General features: G+C 43.9%; 1 protein-coding gene across 1 annotated transcript in view; it reads right to left on the bottom strand.

Annotated features, from left to right (window-relative positions):
• MAML3 (mastermind like transcriptional coactivator 3) overlaps window positions 1-21787 on the bottom strand; it is a 636937-nt gene that overhangs the window by 4077 nt on the left and 611073 nt on the right. Inside the window, exons 3-4 of the mRNA XM_007941205.1 lie at window positions 7519-7764; window positions 2803-2887 (exon numbers count right to left, since the gene is read on the bottom strand). Coding sequence (XP_007939396.1) covers window positions 2803-2887; window positions 7519-7764 — 331 coding nt within the window. The remainder of the gene's footprint in view (window positions 1-2802; window positions 2888-7518; window positions 7765-21787) is intronic.

Here is a 21787-nt window from a genome sequence, read left to right as displayed (position 1 = left end):
GATCCAAAGCATTCAGAATAACATATATAAAAATATGTTCTGTAATGCAGAGGAATGATTACATTTTGGTTGATTCCTTTATTCTAAAAAAACAATAATAAATGAGTTACGAACCTAGAAAATTCAACAGATGCTATGCCAGGTTTATCAGATATTTATGTTTCTAAAGCATGGTCGCGTGACCAGCAACATCAGCAACACCTGGGAATTTGTTAAGAATGCAAATTCTCAGGCCTCGTGCCAGACCCACTCAATCAGAAAAACTCTTGGGATGGGACTCAGCCATCTGCGTTTTAAGAAGCTCCACAGGTGATTCTGATGCAGACTAACCTTTGAGGATTACATGTGTACAGAGAGGGCACTGTATCTGTAACAAAAACTACATGTGTAACAGTATCTATTCCCTATTCTTCCTCACCAAGACAAAATGATAAACATAATTTTCTAAAGAATACTGGCACAAATTGAGTACACAGAAGACCTGAGGACATTTCTTTTTGTCCTTCCTTGTGTCAAACCCAAAGGCATCTGTTGTTGTTGTTGTTATGTGCCGTCATAGTGACCCCTCCTTGGGTTTCCGACGCAGCATCACTACGGAAGTAGATCGCCCCATCTTCCTTCCGAGGAAAGGCATCTAGAGTGATACAAACTCAGAAGGGAGTGGTAGCTGCTCAGCTCTAGTTGCCTCACAGGTGTTCTTCAATGAGATCCAGCAGTAGGTATCAGGGTTTTTCAGACTCTTTACATCACACCCCACAGTACAAAATACATTTTACATTGTGATCCAGTATATGCACCGGGGATTATACTAGAATCAAAAGATTTCTTTACTATGACACTAAAAAAAATAACCAAACTCATTGCCATCAACTTGGTCCCAACTCATAGTGACCCCTCCTTGGGTTTCTAAGGCTGTATCACTATGGAAGTAGATTGCCCAATCTTCCTTCTGAGGAGTGGCTGGTGGGTTTGAACCACCAGCCTTCTGGTTAGCAGTCACAATGCCTTAGGCACAATGCCACTAGAGCTCCCTTTACTGTGATACACTTTGATAAATTCTTCTGCATTTCATTTTTTAAAATGTTGGTTTTGACCCATTTAACTGTTTTCACAAACCAAATTTAATAAATGCTACCCTATATCAGGAATTTTTCACCCAGTCTATTATTATGTGATATGCTTTATAGTTTGTATATATTTACATATATGCATATTTCTGCAGAAGGGGCTTCGTATCTTCTCAAAGGCATCAGTAATACTCGAGGTATTAGAACATACTGTTCTAGGTCCAACAAAAAACATGTTGGTGTTATGTGCCGTCAAGTCGGACCCAACTCATAGCGACCTGTCCTTGGGTTTCCGAGACGGTATCACTATGGAAGTAGATTGCCCAACCTTCCTTCTGAGGAGTGGCTGGTGGGTTTGAACTGCCAGCCTTCTGGTTAGCAGTCAAGTGCCTTAGGCACTACACTACCAGAGCTCCCACCAAAAACACAGAGGATGGGAATTAGGATTTCAGTTGCCTATATTGTTGTGTAGGAGCTCTGGTAGCATGGTGCCTAAGGCACTTGACTGCTAACCAGAAGGCTGGCAGTTCAAACCCACCAGCCACTCCTCAGAAGGAAGGTTGGGCAATCTACTTCCGTAGTGATACCGTCTCAGAAACCCAAGGAAGGGTCACTATGAGTTGGGTCCAACTCGACGGCTCATAACAACAACAACAACAACATATTGTTGTGTGCCATTGAGTTGATAGCAACCCCATGTGACAAGATAGAACTACCCCATAGGGCTTCCTAGGCTGTAATCTTTAAGGATGGGAGAAAGATGTGGCAGTTTATTTTTGTAAAGATTTACATACAGCCTTGGAAATCCTACAGGGCAGTTCTACCCTGCCTTGTAGGGTTGCTATGAGTTGCAATTGATTCAACGGCAACAGGCTTTATTTTAGAAAAATTCTTTACAGGAGCAGCAGATTGCCATGTCATTTCTCTTGCGGAGCAGCTGGTGGGTTTAAACCACTAAATCTTCCTGTTAGCAGGTGAGCACTTAACCACTGTGCCACCAGGGCTGACAACTCCTGTGGGTGATTGTGAAGGGTCCTCAGGTCATTCTGCACTCCGTATAAGACCCTCAAGGGCTCTCTCCATTGGAGATGGGAGGTTTGAGACTTGAGTGGATCTTCCACATTTACAAAGGAATGACACACTGGGCATAAAGCACACCCACTGCCCCTGGGGTCATGACTCAAGATTTGCCCAAATGACAGCAGGTTCAAGATAGTGCAATCAACCTGTAGGCCCTTTTTGTCTTCTACATGCAGCAGAGATCCTGGTTGCTATAAGCCAGATTCCACCCCTCTGGTTGTTAGAAGTGAGGGCTTTGGCCATCTGACCTCATGAAATTAGCAGGAAAGATTTACCCCTTGTGGTCATTAAGATGATAGTCTACGTATCAACAAAGCTGATATTGGGCCAACAGACACCAGTATGTCCATATTGGGTGGTAAACTATTAAAATATTTCTGTACTGTGGGAAAAGAGCAGTGCCCAGTCTCTTAGCGTCCTGTACCTCACAGCCACCTTGACCAATCCTGTGAGTCCCTAGGACCTCTCTATGGTCCAGAAAGCAAAAGGTTAATGCCTGGCACAAGAGGAGGCCTCCAGGTATCCATTCCATTTGGTTGGTACCCTTACCCTACAGTTGTTGAATATTTTGAATATTACCTGGACATTATACATCATTGGCTACACATTTTATAACTGGAAGGTATAACACAGTAGAGGTATGCTCTGGCCTCACCTTGAAACTGATTGACCTGCTGCACTGGGTATGGGTTCCGCTGTTGTTGGAGGTGCTGGCGAGGTAAGTGTGACTGCTGCAACTGCTGGAACAACAGAAGACAGGAGAGGGGGGCAAGAAGAGATGAGATGGGGAGAGATGTGCAGTTAAATATCTTGGCAGTTCTGAGGAAGGCAGTTTTTTCACAAGTGAACATTTTATACAAGCATACAGATAAGTGCACAAATCCTAAATGTACTGTTTGATGGATTTTCACAAAATGAACACACTCCAGCACCCAGATCAAGAAAAAGAACATTGCCAAAGCCCCTTGTGTCCATTTCCAATCAGTACCCTCCCTCTGACTAAGGGTAGCAATTAACTTTTAACATCATAGATTAGTTAAAAAGAGCCCTGGTAACAAAACGGCTAAGTGCTTAGCTGCTAAAGGAACAGATGGTCATTTGAACATGCCCAGTGGCTCCATGGGAGAAAGCTACCTGGCAATTTGCTTTCCATAAAGATTTCAGTCTAGGAAAATCTATTGGGCAGTTCTTCTCTGTCACATGGGGTCGCTGTGAGTCAAATAACAACTCCACAGAACCTAACAGCAGTAACAGATTAAAAACCAGACCAAACCAAACACTGCCATGGAGTTGGACCTGACTCATAGCCACCCCTTGTTGGGTCTCCAAAGCAGTATCACTATGGAAGTAGATTGCCCAATCCTCTTTCTGAGGTGTGGCTGGTAGATTTGAACCTCCAGCCTTCTGGTTAACAGTCAGATGCCTTAGGCACTACGCTATCAGAGCTCCTAATAACAGATTAGTTACACAGAAATAAATCTTTCCAGTCTGGCTTCCTGTCTTCAGCATTGTATTCATGAGATTCATTGGCGTTAATGTTTTGTTCATTTTCACTGTTAACAATATTCCATTGTATGTATACACCACAAAGTATTTAGCCATTCTACTGGTGACAGCCATTTAGGGTACTTCCAGTTTGGGACTTTCACCAGTCCTGAGGCTCTAACCCTCCTTGTGCATGACTTTTGATGAACATATACATACATAAGGAATGCTGATGGAGGGACCCTTTCGTTAGCATTGCCAGGACCTAGCTCAAAGGTCCTCAAAGGCAACTAATTGTTAATGACCTAAATGGGATTTTCCAGGGGCTGTGAAAAAGGCTAATCTTTTCCCCATGAGGCCACACTGCATCTCTACAAGCAAAACATACAGTATTTACTGCCTTGAAGAAAACGTGTGGGATTTCGCATATACCAGGAACCGGGGGCCTGTATTTCAGTCTTTCTTCTTCCATTCACAGGGAATCTGCACTGCTATTGCTGTTACCAATATACTAGAGAAGCTATTATGATCATTATCATGCTGCATGTGAAAAGGGAGAGAAAATAGAAGTGAGGTGGAAAGAGCAGAGAAAAAGGGCTTTTAGTTCTAGGTCTGCCATCAAGTAGCTGCCTGGCCTTTGGCATGTCATTTAACCTCCTTCCTGTGGCTGCTGAATATTCATTAAGCACCTTTCATCTGCAAGGGCTACAAAGAACATACAACAAGGTCGTTGCTCTTTAGAATGTTCATTATAAAAGTAACACACATTGACCACTTCTTAACACATGTGCTTATTTCTATTTTTTCTTTTGTTTTTGTTCCCGGGCAGCTCTTTTTTTCCTTTTTATATTTCTTGACAAGGCACCAAACTGTTGAAACTGATTAATTAATTACATTAAAGTGTAGACAAACCATGCTAATCTTTTAGGAAATAATAAAGGCACTGAGAGTAAGCTGAACATTTAAAAGCCTCTCCTCAACCAAACTTCCCATACCGAATGAGAAAATTAATTGCCCCTAGGAACAACCCTAAGGAGCTCTGGTGGCATAGTGCCTAAGGCATTTGACTGCTAACCAGAAGGTTGGTGGTTCAAACCCAGCAGCCACTCCACAGAAGGAAGACTGGATAATCTACTTCTGTAAAGATTTACTGCTTTTGAAACCCAAAAGGGGTTGCTATGAGTCGGAATTGACTTGATGGCAGTGAGTTTGGTTTGGTTTTGAGGAACAACCCTGAGGTAGCCTCCAGTGGGTTGGGGTGCAGCCAGCCCAGAGTCAGGAGGCAGGAGGCCCAGATTCCAGTCTCAGTCCTGCCTTTCTAGCTCTGCGATCCTGGGTAAATCACATAAGCTCAGCTTCTTCATAGATGAAATGACGGGGCTTCATGATATCTAATGTTTCCTTTAGATCTAAAATTCTAAGTTCTGCTGAAACTTTAAGGTAAATGGATGAGAGGTGACGTGCCCTGAACTCTTGGAGAATAAGGCATTAGATGTTAACTTGGGCCTACTTTCAGCCTGCCTGCTCTGATTTCCAAGTCTACTGAGAATCATTTTAAAGTTCCCAAAGACATGCAGGATGCCCAATCCTCTTGCTTTCCCTTCAGGAAATCTGAGTGGCTTAAATCCATTGTTTCCAATATGAGTTAATTAGGACATTTTCAATCCTAAGATTAAGAAAAATCAGCTTTGGGATTAATGGGGCAATATTTGCTCTCAAAACAAAGGGTTGAGAGCAACCACAGGCAGTTCCCTGGGATAACCAGCTGCTGTCAAGCTGATTCTGACTCATGATGACCTCATGTGTGTCAGAGTAAAACTGTTCTCCATAGGGTTTCACTGGCAGATTTTTCAGAAGGACATCACCGGGCCTTTCTTCTGAGGTCCCTCTGAGTGGACTTGAACCTCCAATCTTTTGGTCAGCAGCCAAGTACATTAACTGTTTGTACCACCCAGGGACTCTAGACCCCCAGATAGCCTGCATAAATGAGCACTCTCTCTCCAGATGCAGGTAGATGCTACATTGATGCTAGCTTTTTAAACAGAGTCTCCCTGTTTCACTTCTGGTCTGGTTGCAAATGGTGGCTGGCACATGTGGCTGCAGGTCTTACATCATATTCCCTGGCACCAGGTTCCTGTGATAAATCTCCATACACATTTGTGTGGGGTGTAGAGTTTCCAGAGAATTTCACACACATCTTTCCTTGGTCCTTCACGATCTCTCATTGCACACAGTTGTTTAGGAATTCTACTCAGGTTACACATTTCCATTCCCTCATCTTTTCCAAGGATGCTGTGCTATATCTCCCTGTTTCCTAGATTCTGAGAGTTCCCCTTAATCTCTCATTTTCTAGTCTATATTATTTGGAGACATCTCTTCTTTTCATGCTCTTCTCAACCCTCTCCCCATTTCCCAGGGTCTGGCTAATCTCACTGGGTGAGAACACCCCTAAACTGGCATAACTGAGTTCTGCCTGGTTACCCTAAATCCCCTTTGTGTCTCAGCCACAGCATATCAAAAGTCATCACTCAAAACTTCGGGCACACCTAAAATTCCCTGGGATTGGTTGAGCAGAGGATTTACAAAGCCCAGCTTCCCTCAGGAGCTCCATTTATCACTGCCTGAGAGATATTAGCACGGTTCCTTGTCACACACCTTATGTAGAGTGAGAGGGATAGAGGTTTGTTTGTACAATAGCTGCCAGGCGGCTGACTGACCTTGGTAAAAAGGGAGATAATTACACAGCTGTTCAGGAACAAAAGCAAAAAAAGGAACATAAGTGAATTGTTCAATGGTGCAATTTTTCTGTTTGGGGAATGACTGGTGTTGCTTTGAAATGCAGCTTTTGATAGTAAAAATCTCAACATGCTGTGTTCTACATAGTATCTTGTATATATATGGTAGATGCTTGATAAATTTTCAAAAATTCTTTCTGATCCCATTAGGCACATTCTAGAGGGGTAACTGTAGGCAGAGTAATGTTGGGCCTTGAACCTTATATGACAATCTTCTTCTCCTATAATAAAAAAAACCCTGATGTGCTGGGTGGCCTATGCAGGCCCCCTCAGGAGCCATCTGGGCAAGGCTTGTAGAAGGCCTGGGGACTTTCCCTGGGAGAATACTAAATCAAGCATGGGCGTCTCTCTAAAAACAAAATAAATTGAAGCCTACAGGAACAGTCCACAGGGAAGGCTTTCTTTCAAAGCTGGAGGAATTATATGGCAAGGGTGGACAAAGATGCCTAAGGTAAAGCTTTATTTGTGTTAGGTCTTTCCTTAACTCAAAGATTCTCTGAGCTGTTTTAAAAGCTATTGGGAATTTTCTTAAGTTTGTACCCTTTCTGTGACCTTAGTTCAGGTTTCTAGGTAGTTCTGCTGGCCCCATTGTTCTGCTATTGTTCACCTTCCATTGTTCATGATCAATTCTATAGAATTCTCCTCAATCCCTCCTCCTACCACTTCCTTCCAAGAAACAAAGTTCTCTGAATTATTTTCTTTTTTCTTCATGCTAGAAATACAAGGGCACATGAAGAATGTCAGGCAGCCCCCTCCACCTCCCTCCCTGCCACCTCCCTATGTGCTGGTTACACAGATCCCTACAAGAGAAACTAGAAGGAAAGGAGTCAGGCTTGAACAGAAAAAATGTCTCTAGTAAATGGGCCTTTAAATTGATGGTTGAAGTTTCTCTTTTAAGAACAAACCAATTCATTATAGGAAAAAGCCTAATTGAAAGGGCTAAATTCTTCAGGTTCTTCTGTGATCCTGGGTGATGTTACACTGTGAGCATCCTGATAAAGAACATGAACTATGATTCCCCACCCCCCACAACAGCAGGGGCTGAATAAACACTTGCTGAACAAATGCATCACTCCATGGGTGCATGTTACCTGCTCGGCCAGAATCTGCTGCTGCTGCTGTTGCTGCCTTTGCTCCCGCAGGAACTGTTGCTTCTGCTGCTCCATCAGCTGGGCCCGCTGATCGATGAGCATCTGCTTCATGATGGCTGCCTGGGGCTGGCTGCCCAGGAAGCCAGGGCCCGCGGGACTGGCTCCGGAGACCATTCCCCCTGAGCCTGGGGGCACTGAGGGCTGCAAGGGGCCTGCAGTCCTGGGAAGCCCAACCGGGTGCTGCTCCTGGGAGGGCAGGAAGAGAGAGATGTAGGAAGTCTACATGAAGTCTCATTGTCAATTGAGGAGGAAGCATGGGGAAAGGGTTGTGAGTGGCATACATTACATTTTTTTAAGAATAACCCTGTTAGTCTTCACACCTGGCCTTTCCACAATGGAACTAAAAAGGCTATAGGAAGACGGTAATAAAGCATAGCTCTGGGAAATCAGAGACCAAGTTCAAGATGTTTCTGATGGGACTGAGTAATAGCTGAGGACAGAGATTTCAACCAATACCTTGTGTTCCCCCAAAGGAAAAAGAAGTCCTCAGGCTGGGCTCACTTTAAGTCTGGAATGTGGCCATCCTGACCTTACCTGTTAGTCAGTTCATACTGTCTACCTGGTCAGAATAGACTTCTTATTAGCAAGAGGAGAAACATTAACATAAGACTGTTGGAATTTATTAATTAATAAATGTGATATTTGATAGATTCTAATTAATTGCAATATTTGAGAGCTTTGATACATTACACTTACACACACACACACACATATTCCTGACAGTAGGAGTTGTTGATGGTGAGACTTAGGGATCTCCCAACATCTTTAAAAATAGGATTGTGTCTCATGTCTGGGGTAATTTTAATGCGGCTGGCTGGATTAAGACTCTTGATTCTGTAATTATGTGCCAGTCAATCAAATGATGGCAACTTTTAAGGACTGGTCCTTAAGAAATAGGAGGTAAAGTGGTGAAGGACCTAATCACATACAACCCAAGTCACTAGTTAAAGAATAAGGGAAGTCTGTGACAGCTAGACGGTGTAAACTCTTTGGGAAAATATCTGATGAGAAGAGTAAGAGTGTGACCCTAAGATTCGGTTTCTAGGTGTGGAGAGATACTTCCTTTTCTGTTCATTCTGCCAAGCACACCTGGGAAAGGGCAAGTACTATCTGAACGTTCCACAGCAATGTTCCTTCTAATTCATTAACGTTTCAACTGCCAGGGTTCCTTATGAATGGCTCAGCACTGGGCAATAAAGGAGGGCAGCAAGCCTAAGCTGTGGTGGGGGGAGTTCAATTCAGGACTGTTGGCCTTTTGATTTGGCTGCTAACCAAAAGATGGGGTGACCTGCTCCATAGATATTACAGCCTAGATACCCCTATGGGGCAGTTCAATGCTGTCTCATGGGGTCATTAGGGGTCAAAATCGACTTGAAGGCACCTAACAACAACCAGCCATTCATGCTTTTCTTCCTGTAAGATACTTAAAAGGCATGTTCAGTTGCTCTTCTTCCCTCCCTCCCCTCCATCCATACAAACACGCAAGGAAGCAAGCAAACACACAAAACATCTAAAATAAAACAAAACCCACCACACCTCTAACCCCGGAAACAATATAACCCAGAAACAAAATTAAACCCACTGCCACTGAGTCAATTCTGACTCACAGTGACCCTATAGGACAGATAGAACTGCCTCATAGGGTTTCCAAGGCTGTCAATCTTTACAGAAGCAGGCTGGCTCAACTTTCCCCCACAGAATAGTTGAGTTTAGCAGCTGAATGCTTTTCACCACTGCACTACCTTAACTCCTTCCCGGAAACAAGGTTAGTCTATCCAGTAGCCTAGGTCACACAACTACTACATATAAGAACCAGAAATAGAACACTGAACTTGATTCTAAATTCAGAGCTTCTGTGACTAGTACAGACCCTTCTCAGAGCACGGGTTCATGATGCCACATGTGCACCTAAGAACTGCCTGTATGTGTCTCATGAATCTACTTTGCAGTCATTTTTTAAAATTGTGATTTGGGTGAAAGTTTACAGAGCAAATTCATTTTTCTATTCAACAGTTCATACACATTTTGGTTCATGACACTGACTGCAATCCCTGCAACGTTAACAGCTCTTCCCACTTCCTCCCTGTGGTTACCGTTTCTTTGTGTCTTTCTGACCTATGCATTCCTGTCTCCCTGTGCAAATGCTGCCCTTCTGATCTCCCATGACTGATTGTTTTAAGGAGTGTGCCTGCCTAGTGGTTCACCTCATAGGCCTGTCTATTGTTTGGCTGGAAGTTAAGCCACAGGAGTGAGTTCAATTCCAGGCCCTAAGGGTAACTAGGGCCCACAGTCTCAGGGGTTTCATCAGTCTCTATCAGACTAGTAAACCAAAACCAATCTCACTGCCATCGAGTAGAATTCGACTCATAGCGACCCTTCCTTGTGTTTCTGAGGAAGTATCACTATGGAAGTAGATTGTCCAACCTTCCTTCTGAGCAGTAGCTGCTGGGTTTGAACTGCCAGACTTCTGGTTAGCAGCCACATGCCTTAGGCACTATGCCACCAGAGCTCCCATCACTAGTAAGCTTGGTTGTTTTTAGGATTTTGAGTTTTGTTCCACATTTTTCTCCCACTCTATCCAGGATCTCCAATTTTGATTCCTCTCTGAGTGGTTGGCAGCGGTAGCCGAGCACCATCTAGTTCTAGTCTCAGGGTCATGTAGGCTGAGGTTACCATACTCCACAAATTAGTCCCTTGGCTAACTGTTTCCACGTGTCTTTGATTTTCTTCACTCTTCTTTGCTCTGGATGAGGAGAGACCAATCGCTACATTTTAGCTGGCTGCTCACAAGTTAAGACCCCTGTCACTACTCAATAAAGTAGGATGTTGTTGTTGCTGTTGTTGTTAGGTGCCGTCGTGTTGTTTCCAACTCATAGCAACCCCATGCACAGCAGAATGAAACACTGCCTGATCCCGCACCAGCTCCATGATCCCTGCTGTACTTGAGCCCGTCATCGCAGCCACCGTGTCAATCCATCTCGTTGAAGGCCTCCCCGCCTTTCGTCAACCCTCCACCCTACCAAGAAAGTAGGATGTAGAACAATGTTTTGTGTAGTGTGTTATGCCAGTTGAGCTTGATGTCGCCTGTGACCATGGTCCTGAGCCTGTGGGCCCAGCAACTCATTCCCTCAAGGTGTTTGGCTGTGGCTAAGAAGTTATCATAACTTTGCTCTGATAGCTCTATTATATATTTGGATCTTCTTACAGCACATATAAATACATATGTAGAACTACTCTCTGCCAAATTTATATATGGTCATGAGTATATTCTCTTTTGCTTACCTATACCTGATCAGTTTGCCTGTCTATCTAATTATTCACCGGTAGATTAATATTTGTCATTATGAGCTCTGGTAGCTTATTGCCTAAGGCATTTGACTGCTAACCAGAAGGTTGGTACCAGCCACTTCTTGGAAGGAAGATGGGGCAATCTACTTCCACAGTGATACCACCTCAGAAACCCAAGGAGGGGTTTCTATGAGCTGGATCCAACTCAACGGCAGTGAGTTTGGTTTGGTTTTATTACTGATAATGCAGTATTATGTATGTAAACGTATTTACCTTTGTTGTCTGAATCTCTTGTGTATCTCTCCATGTCTTCCTTTTCCTTAGTTATTGTGCTGGTCATTTGCTTTTGGTATATTGCCTTTCTCTTCACTGAAATCAGTTAAGTGTCTCTTACCTATATTGCAAATTTCCCTCCCTTCTCCAGTAACCAACAAATTTTCTTTCCATGTGTAAAACTTTCCTTGATTATTTTTTTGAACAATAGTGGAGTCATACAATATTCGTCCCTCTATATACTTTGCGCTATTTTTCAAATGTATGTAAGTGCTGTTGCTGAAGTTAATAAAAGTTAATTTAACAGTTATTGTCTGTCTGCATTTTCTCTGTAAACAAACAATTATTAGGTAGACAGATATGAAATATTTTTGATGTGAATAAAAAGACCTTACATTCAAAAATGCCAGGAACCGTTATGCTACCCAAAAGTTTACTTTCTGACTGAACCATGCAGGGGTCTAGATATTTCAGGGTGTTCCCTCCCCTCTAGTACTTCTCTGATTTCTAAGCTCTCTTTCCAAAGGGATAAAGCAGTTTCTTGCCACCTTTGGAGACAAATGGCTAAACACTTTATTGACTTAACACTTTATTTCACTCTGAAATGTAGTTAACCAATCAGCAAAAACACAGATACACAGACACTTTCCAGTTTTGATAAGGGGGAGAGAATTGAAAAGGAAGAGACCCAAGAGAAGAAATGTTTTCTTCAGCTTGCATTTATGAGCGGGCTGGTCTGGGATGGCCCTATTTATCTCTGTGCACTTTGAGACATCCTTGTCCTGTGTGACCACCCAGCAAAGCTGAGGAGCATGCCCAGAAGAAATGGTGATCTGAAAAGAATTGCTTTCCCAGTCTCCTCTTCACCAAGGGAAAAAAAGAGAGAGGCAAATGGGGTCAAGACGTTGATTTTTTTTTTTTTCTTTAACAACTTTTACCCTGTCTTCCTGGAGCAAAAAGAATACTTCAAAAGCTTAGGGGGTGAGGTGCTGCGGGACGGACACTGACAACAACTTTCCCAAAGGGATAATGGGGTTATTACTTCTTAGATTATATATTTCTCCAAACCCGTCCCTTCCCAAAGGTTTTTACCTTCAAGTTTCTCTTCGAAGAACTAAAAACTTGGAGGCAGGAGGGGTTATGTGTATTCTTAAAGGTTTGCTTTCCATATTGAAAACCAAAAAACCAAACCTGTTGCCAATGAGTTATTTCCGACAAATAGCAATCCCATTTGTTAAGAAATGGAACTGCCCCATAGGTTTCTCCTGGCAGTAATCTTTACAAAGAAGCAGACTGCCAGGCCTTTCACTGTGCTGTGGGTGGGTTTGCAATGCCAACCTTTAGGATAAACTAAAAAAAAAAAAAAAAAAAAAACCAAACTCACTGCCATCTAGTAAATTCCTACTCATAGCGGCCCCCACTGGGTTTCCAAGGTGGTAAATCTTTATGGAAGAAGATTGCCTAGTCTTCCTTCCATAGAGTGACTGGTCGGTTTGAACCACAACCTTCTGGTTAGCAGTCAAATGCCTTAGGCACTATACCACATAGAGTGCAAACCATTTGTGCCACCCAAGAGCCTGGCATTCCATATTAAACATCTGCAAATCCAGGTGGATAAATCTTTTAAGACTTTCCCAAAGAGCTTTACTGAGTTTAAGACAGAGTGAGAGGACCGCCCCCAGATCCCCAGCCCCAGCCTTAGGAGTGTATTCCAAAGTGTGAAGATGCACCAAATGACTTGCCTTACAAATGAAGCTGGCTGAGGCTATTAACTGTTTCACATTACAAGGCTCCTTTTAACCTCTAGTCCAAGAGGGCTTTATGAGAAATAGTCTGTCAAATTTTGCCATTTCAAGCCACAGCTCTTGTTTCTAAGGAAGACACACACTGTGTAGTGCAATTAGAGAAAACCAGGCCGTCATGAGAAATGTAATGCCTTGAAGCCAAATGATGCAGTATTTTTAGTTTTAATTACTGGCTTGTTCTCCACTCCACCCCCTGCCCAACGACCTCCTATGCCTTCTACCAAGAATCTTAAATACTGTCTCTTCCCCTCAGAAATCCAATTGGCTACATATAGATCGTTGCTCCCCATTCCCTTTCATTCTTCAGGAGATAAAGGGGGGCGGGGAATCAAAACCAATGAACCCATTTTACATCTCTTCCCCTCCAGGGAAAAGATCTTAGCAATTTTCTAAAGGCTAGAGAAAGGTAGGTGTAAAAAACATCCCACCTCCCCCAAAGAGGCAGTTTGCAACTTCAAAAAACAGCTGTGGTAAAAATATCTCCCAAGAGCAGCCAGCTGTTTATTTATAAATCTGTGCATAGGGAAGCTTTATTTCTCTGAAGTGTTTTCAAGAAAAAGCGTAGTGTTTGGGTGAGAGGGGCCGGGGTTGCTGGCTGAGAACCAAAGACTACAGGCTTCTTGGAGAGGGTACCACAAAAGGCTGCCTGCGGGGATGAAGAGGGGGTGTGGTAGGGTGACAGGATCTTGGGCAAAACTGGTTGAGGATGCCCAGGCCGAAGCCTTTTTCAGGCTTTCCCAGTGAGGGGAAGCAAGGAGCAGCTGCTGTTCTTCCTCTGGCCCAGCAGATGGTGGTGTCCGCCCGGTCCTCCGCCGCGCAGCCCTCCTGCTCCGCCCCCCTCCTCACAGCCCCCTCACTTGCAGATGGCTTAATCATGACTCCTGTTCCTCCTCCTCCTCCTCTCTCACCCCCGCCCCGCGCGTCTGGGCCAGCGCTGCGAACGTGGAGCCAGGCAGTCAAGTGTTACTGCGTACAGCAGGTAGCCTGGCAACTGAGAGCATAATACCGAGCAGATGGTGTTCGCACGGCGTGATGGACATCACACACGACAGCCTGAGACAATCCAGGAATTCCCTGGTGACTCGAGGCCCTCTTTACACAAAATGAGTTCTCTTTCCATTGCCAGTTATCTCTAGGGTTATCTCCCCCCTCTCTTCGGCTGACACTGAACTGGTTTCCTATTACCGACTTTTCTTCCAGCCCGAAGGGAGGGCGATTTTGGGTGGGGGAGGGCGCGGGAAGAGCAGGAGGAGGGAAACGGAAGGGCTGGGGTCGGGAGGAGATGGTGGGAGGCTGGGGCGACCGGAAAGGGGTGAGAGGGTGGCGGAAAGCAGACCCCGGGACGGACAGTCTGAGACGGACAGGGTCCTCGTTAGCCGGCCTTCACAAAGCCAGCGCGGGGAGGGTGTGAGGAGCACGCCTGGGGTCTGCCCAGCGCCACAGCCTCGGCTCAGGCTTTGCAATCGGGCTGTCTACGAACAGCCCAAATGAAATTTAGGATTTTATTTAAAAAGTCCCCTGGGGCGTAATTTAGCCTCTCGACTGGAGCCTATATCCTTACAAGTCCTTAGGGGATTCCGACTAAGAAGTCGGGACTGGAGCCCTTGTGCTCCCGCAGGCCCGAAAATGCTTCTCTGCGCAGGCTTTCTTAACAAAGAAACCACCCAGGCGGCTCCGGGCGCGGGCAGGGGCCTCTCAGAGCCGCCAGGGGCCCTGGAGGACCTTTTCCCCTGCGCACGCCGCTCATTCGTCAGGGCCAGGAGGCTCCGGAGCGCTAGGGCTGGCGCGCTTCCCACCGTGGGTGCTGTCAGTGGCCAAGGAGGAAATGGGAGCGGAGAACGTGGGGACAGGAGAATTGTTAGAGTTGGAAAAAGTAAAAATAAATGCATTTTTCAAAAGTACGTTCCAGAAAACAAATCTCTGCTTTTCACACAGTGTACTGGATCAAGTAATTTAAATTAAAAAAACAAAAACCCAAACGGAATTTTGGTAATTCTATAAATGAAGAGACTTATGTCCAACCTCTCACCAGTATCTAAAGGCTTTCTTCCTCATAAAGAAAGTGCTATTCAATTGTTAAATTTCAGGAGGAGGAAGTCTTTCAAAGGTGAAAGCTAACGTTTCCAAGGAACATCCCATTTGCTGGGAAAGACTTCATTTATTTCCTGAATGCAGCACTCACAGTGGAGGCTGGTTGGACACCCCCCCCCCCACACACACACACACACAGCTTGTGACTGAGGAGGCTCAAGGGTGGCGAGGCTTGGGGAAGCCATCTGACCTCCTATCTCAGTTCCCACCTCAAATGAAAATATTCTTAAAACTCCTCTTTGACAATGAAAACTTAGGAGATGAAATAGTTAATAAAGCGATTCAGAAAGAAAATGGTTAAGTTACTAAAGTCTCCCCCTACTTTCAGCAGGGGCAGCTGGGAAAAATAATGGGTTAACTCAGTCGTTCTCTAAGTGAGGTTCCAAAATTCGCAACATTAGCATCACCTGGGCGTTTGTTAGAAATGCGAATTCTCAGGCTCCACCCAGAAGCCCACAGAATTAGAACCTCTGGGGGTGATTTAACAGGCCCTCCCGGTGATTAGGATGTGTGCAGTTTGAGAATCATTGGGGCAAGTACTTCTGGTTTATGGGCACTGACTTGTAATCCAAGCTCTTTCTGCCCTGGCTAGATTGGAAACTTTGCACTTCTCGAAAGCAAGTAAGATGACAGTTACTTAGATTTATATTCCAAAGTGTTGTGCATTTGTAGAAGTGTTGATCAGGTCAGTGATGTTTACAATGCAAATCTAAGAATTCTGAAAGGAGTCCCTGGCCATGATTCTTCCAGGAAAATTAAGTTGCAGCTGAGGAGCAGCCAACACTGAGGAAGAGGAGAATCAAGTTTAACTCTCTTCCTAAGGAAGAGTCAAAAACACCAATATTCCCTGGTCTGGTATAAGGTACAACTATGGATGGTTATGATTTGGGGGAGGTACCCTCTGGTTGGATAGGTCCCCCCACCCCAATAGGGAGAAGACCAGACACAACAATGGAAGAAGTCAACTAACACTTAATGGGACACATCTACTACAGTACATTTAAAGCACTCTGTTAGATGCTTTAACCTGCATAATTAAACCTATTTTGTTGATTTAAAACAAAAACAAAAAACCTGAGGCTCTGAGAGGTTAAGCACCTTGCCTGAGGTCCCACAGCTGGTGGTAGCATCTTTGGGATTCTGACTTTTCCACCAACCATAACATGCATCTGGTCTAAATTGAGCAGACCACCCAGGAGGACTCAGGAATAAAAAGAAATGTCAAAAGGGGGAGAGGAGATGCACACAGAATCTTTAAGTAGAAACTGTATTGGGATCAAAGGGTGGAACTGAATGAGCACAAAAATATACATCTTTTTTTATATTTTGCCTGCTACCCAAAATTGGGGTGTATCTGTGGAATCAACTTCGACATTTAAAGAAAGGGCATAAGATTGGACCATTCACCCATAAGTAGAAAGAAGAAACAAAACACAATGAAACCTTACAATTCCCTCTGAAGGTTAATCAAGAGTCAGAGCAGAAATTTGGTTTCAGGATGGTGGCTTCTTTTAGAGACTTGTTTTTTCCAGAACAAATTTTCACTGTGGGCCTGGACAGTTGCTCACAATAAATTCATAGCAGAGCTCCAACAGTGCCTCCCCTGTATAAACACCCCTCTCTCAGCAGATTATCGAAGGAGCTTGGATAAAAAGCTCCTCTCTCTCTATGATGTGTGATGGTTGCATCCCCAAGATGATCCAGATTTGAGGCAGAGTTTATCAATTTAGGAAACTTGTCATAGAAATGCCAGTCACTTGGGGCTGCTAAATGGGTTCAGTAAAGTTCTTTGTTCACCCTGCAGGAGTGATATACTTGGAGAGATCGAAAGGGCCTGGGTAGAAGTCTATCTCCATCACAGGCCCAATGATCAGCACACACTGAGCACATAACAAATGGCTTATTGTAATTACTGTTATTGATATAACCTCTTAATCATACTTGTATTAAAAAAACAAAACAAAAGCATAGAAGGTCAGAGTGAGGGTAATGCTCTGTTGTTTCTGGTTGTAGCTTGTTGTTTTTGTTATGTGCCGTCAAGTCAGAACCAACTCATAGTGACCCCTCCTTGGGTTTCAGAGGCAGTATCACTATGGAAGTAGATTGCTCAACCTTCCTTTCCAGGTTGTAATTTAGCACCTAAGATAACGGGGACTATGATTTTAACCTTGATTTTCATTCTAGGTTTTCATTGAGCAGAATACAGTCCTTACTAAATATATATATATGGTTTGCTGATTTTTCTTCCCTTGATCACTGGGGAAAATTTTCAAAAAGAAAAATTGCAGAAAAGTTTAAAAGAAAACTACAATCACTCATATTTTCAACAGTTAAAGGTAGCTATTTATATTCTTGGGTGTTTCTGTATTTCCTCTGGAGCTTGGAACCAGCATGAATTTCCTGCTGAAAAATCTGCATTGCTGCCCCAGGTGTACTGAATCAGAATCTACAGTTTAAGACGATCCCCAGGTGATTCTTATAGATCTTATGTATACCTAAGAATCACCTGGGGATCGTCTTAAACTGTAGATTGATTCAGTACAGCTGGGGCAGCAATGCAGATTATCAGCAGGCAGGAACCGGTTCCAAGCTTTGATTTCCTCCCAGGCTATGCCTGTGCCCATATAGTAGCGTATGTTTTCCATGCTTTTGATCATGGTATTTACATGATTATACACCCTACTCCTTCTTACTAAGTAACATGGTAGAGATAGAAAGTTTCAACTTTCCAAATATTTACAACTTAGAATTTTCTGGCAGGATGATATCCTTACGGCATCATTCCTGCAACATCTTCAGGTTCCTTGTGTAGAGGGACTATGTGTCTTCCCAGCATCCAGCAGAGCTAGGTGCACAGTTGCAGTGGAATAAATATTTGCTTAACTGAAATGACTAATTAGCTATGATACACTTCAGCCTAGACCACTATCATGTATGACTGGAGAGGAGAAAAAATCATGGCCCTAGAATGGACTGCTTCCCCAAGGCACTGACCAATTCACCTCTGAAGACAGATGAAAGGGTTAAAGTTGGGAGTCCAGAGCAAGATGTGAAAGTGCCATCAGCCACAGGAAGGTCAGGCCCCAAGGACTTTCTTGGAGTAAAAACAACAAAAACACCATTTGTCCTTATCAGCACTTTGAACAAAGTTACCATAGGTCCCTCCAGTGGAAACACAGCTTGGATAGTTATGCTTTTCCTCTGCCTTTCATGTAAATTATAGAGTCCTTTTGATCCCTTTGTTGTGATTAATTCCAACACCAAAGCAACTCTAAATTGGTTAAAAGTTCATTAGTGTGCAACAATAGGAGCTTGATTAAATAAATTATGGTACATCCATACCATGAATACTAGGCAGCCAATAAAAATCATGCCTTCTCAGACTATCTAATCACCCAGAAAAAAAGCTTAAAGACAGACTTGTGCATGCACGAGAGAAAACAGCCTTCTTTTTTTTAAACAAACAAACAAACAAAAACACTAGCTACAGAATAATACTGTTAGCTAAAGATTATAAATGATTTTTATCTTACACTCTTTCAAATTTTCTATTATTGGCATATATTTTAATAAGTACCACTAAAAAACCAGGGAGCTCTGGTAGCATAGAGCCTAAGGCACTTGACTGCTAACCAGAAGGCTGGTGGTTCAGCTCTGGTAGCATAGTGGCTAAAGCACTTGACTGCTAACCAGAAGGCTGGCGGTTCAAACCCACCAGCCACTCCTCGGAAGGAAGGTTGGGCAATCCTACTTCCGTAGTGATACTGCCTCGGAAACCCAAGGAGGGGTCGCTATGAGTCGGGTCCGACTTGACGGCACATAACAACAACACAACATTAAAAAACCAAATTAAGTCTAAAGTCACATAGGAAGGAATGCAGTGTGTTTAAGAGGGACCTGAGCTATTTTTACTGGCACCCAGCTTGTGATCTGAAGTGTGCAACAGACATACCTCAGCTGGCATTTCCCTCTCAAGACCTGGACATGGCACATACAAACTGGGTCTGACTACAGGCTCAGCAAGTAGGCCAGTTTTTCACTGCTTAAACCACAAGCTCCCCAGCCCCAGAAAAGGCTCTGAAGGGCACTGGCCATCTTCCAAGAAGTCTTTGCATCCACCTGGACCAGCTTGCCCTTTGTGGCATCACCCTGCTCTCTGGGTTCTCTCTATTCCAGGCTTGAAACCATAAAGCATGGCCAATAGTAGCCCAACATTCAGTGTTCAAGAACTCCAACGCAAAAATACGCAACCACTGCCGTGGAGTCGGATCTGACCCATAGCAACCCCTTCTTGGGTTTCCAAGGCAGTATCACTACGGAAGTAGATTACCCAACCTTCCTTCTGAGGAGTGGCTGGTGGATTCAAACTGCCAGCCTTCTGGTTAGCAGTCAAATACCTTAGGCACTATTCCACCAGAACTTCAGAGATGGGTAAAAACCACCTTTGCCTCCACAGATTGTATTCTCCATGGGGCTGTAAGAAAACCCTGAGCCACAGGAGCTGTGAAACCTGCCCCTAGAGAAGAGCTCAGTGCCTGCTGGCATCTAAGTGGCCGCTGTCAGGAAATGTGGATGGCAAGTGGTTTGTCAGCTGCTCCACAAAGTAGGTTTTTACCCATGTGTTTGCTACTTGTCTTTCCTTGGTTTAAAAATGGGGAGGAGGAAGGAGTCTCAGCTGTCTTCAGTGGAGCTGCTGGAAAGATTTTTTTTCTCCTCAGCTACTGTTCTCCCTCACCAGTACCTTTCTCTCTTATTGCCCCCTCCCTTTCTGATGAAGTCATCAAATCAAAGATTGCATAACTGATGCATAGCCCTATCTTGTGTTATACTGGGAGACGGGCCAATGTTTCCATTTATAGACGAGCACCACCACGCTGCCAAATGGAACTCTCTACTGCAACCACTACAAGACAGGAAGAAGGAAAGAACGCTTGGAGCAGGAGCACATGTTGTGAAGTGAAGGCAGGGCACTTTCTCCACCACCCACATCCCCTCAGCAGCCTTTGGAGGGTGACTGGGTAAGAAGACCAGCCCAGAAGGCCTGGGGAGTGCTGCTTCTACTCTGCTCTGTGCCCCCCTCTTCTCCCCTCCTTCTACACACTGCTAGAGGAGAGGGTTTGTGAGCCTGCTTTGCGGGGTGTCTGACTGCTGAACCTCTCTGTGGGCAACCCCAGTGTGATCATGTGACACGAGGCTGCAGCTGCCCACATTCCTAAGAGCAGACGCTGGCCTAGCAGTTGTGGTAGGGTTTGAGGGGGCTGTGACTCAGGGAAGGATGAGATATAGGCAGAGAAAGGGAAGAAATGTTTAGAAATCTATGAAGAGATTTTGGCTGAAGAATGAGCTTGTTAGAAGAAGCATGTCTAGGAGAGGGGCTCACACAGGGTCTGGGAGGCTTGTGGGTGGGGGTTCGGGGATTAATGGCGATCTGACCTTGAACTTAACATCCACAAAGATCCTCGAGTTTAGATTTTTACACATATTCTTCAAACAAAGTTTTACATAGAGTCACAGAAATACTCCGATAGGACTGAAAGATTATCATCTATTTTACAGCTTAAAACTGTGCCCTGTTATTAGATCAGACTATTCTCCATCTACTATGAATTAATATTCTTTAATATGTCTTCTGAATGGCATAATTTAACTGCTCTATATTAGAAAAAAGAATAAAAGCATTAGTTTTTTTTTTTTTAAAAAAAAACCTATTGGCATTTAACATAGACATGGACCAGGTATTTTCTTATCCTTGAGAAGTTCTAGGGACAAACTGGGATAAAAATGGTCTTAGAAGAAATAAGGGCTTTAAAGAGATTTCTCTAAATTACACTTGTGTTGCAGTAAACACAGCTCCTGACTCCACACCGTACACACATGGTTACCGGGATAAAGGAATTTGGAAGCAATTAGTAATCATCCTTTCCACAAATCTTAAACTTTTCACTCATTTAATCAGAACTGTTCTCAGGTACCATGATTCAACAGTGCTTGGCATATAGCAGGTGCTCATAAATGTTGCTATTATTATCATCACTATTAATAATAATGAGAAAATTAGAATCTTTAGGAGGAGCCTATATTTTTGGCTCATGTTTGGTTCTTTCTAACCAGCCAGTTTCTCAGCCTTACAGAGGAAAACATCTCCATTGTTTGCAAATGCCCAAATGCTTATGACAGAAACTAAGGTTACAGTTAAATGTGGAACTAGAACAAAAGGTGAAGTTGTGTGAATCTGTCATCTTAACAAGGAATGAATCCACTTGTGTTGACAATAACAATATAAGCCTTCTAAGATTGGGGTTACCAAATCAAAAACCAAACTCACTGCCATAGAGTCGATTACGGCTCATAGCTACCCCCTTTGGGTTTCTGAGACAGTAAATCTTTACAGAAGTGGATTGCTCAGTCTTCCTTCCGTAGAGTGGCTGGTGGGTTTGAACCAACCTTCTGGTTCAATTCCAGACCTGAAGGGCGGCTAGGGGCCATAGTCTCAGTGGTTCTACCAGGCTCTATTGGACCAGCAAACCTGGTCCCCCCCACCTTTGGACTCCATAGCCTTAGGCACAATGCTACCAGAGCTAAGACTGGGGTTGTTGTTGTTATTTGCCGTCGAGTCAGCCCCGACTCATAGTGACCCCTCCTTGGGTTTCCGAGGCAGCATCACTACAGAAGTAGGATTGCCCAACCTTCCTTCCAAGGAGTGGCTGGTGGGTTTGAACCGCCAGCCTTCTGGTTAGCAGTCAAGTGTCTTA

This window comes from Orycteropus afer, unplaced genomic scaffold (assembly GCF_000298275.1).
Source record: "Orycteropus afer afer isolate SDZICR_OR568_19922 unplaced genomic scaffold, OryAfe1.0 scaffold00076, whole genome shotgun sequence".
In the NCBI taxonomy this organism is placed as follows: domain Eukaryota; kingdom Metazoa; phylum Chordata; class Mammalia; order Tubulidentata; family Orycteropodidae; genus Orycteropus; species Orycteropus afer.
Note: the sequence above shows the minus strand (reverse complement) of the source record. Positions and strands in the feature narration are given on the sequence as shown.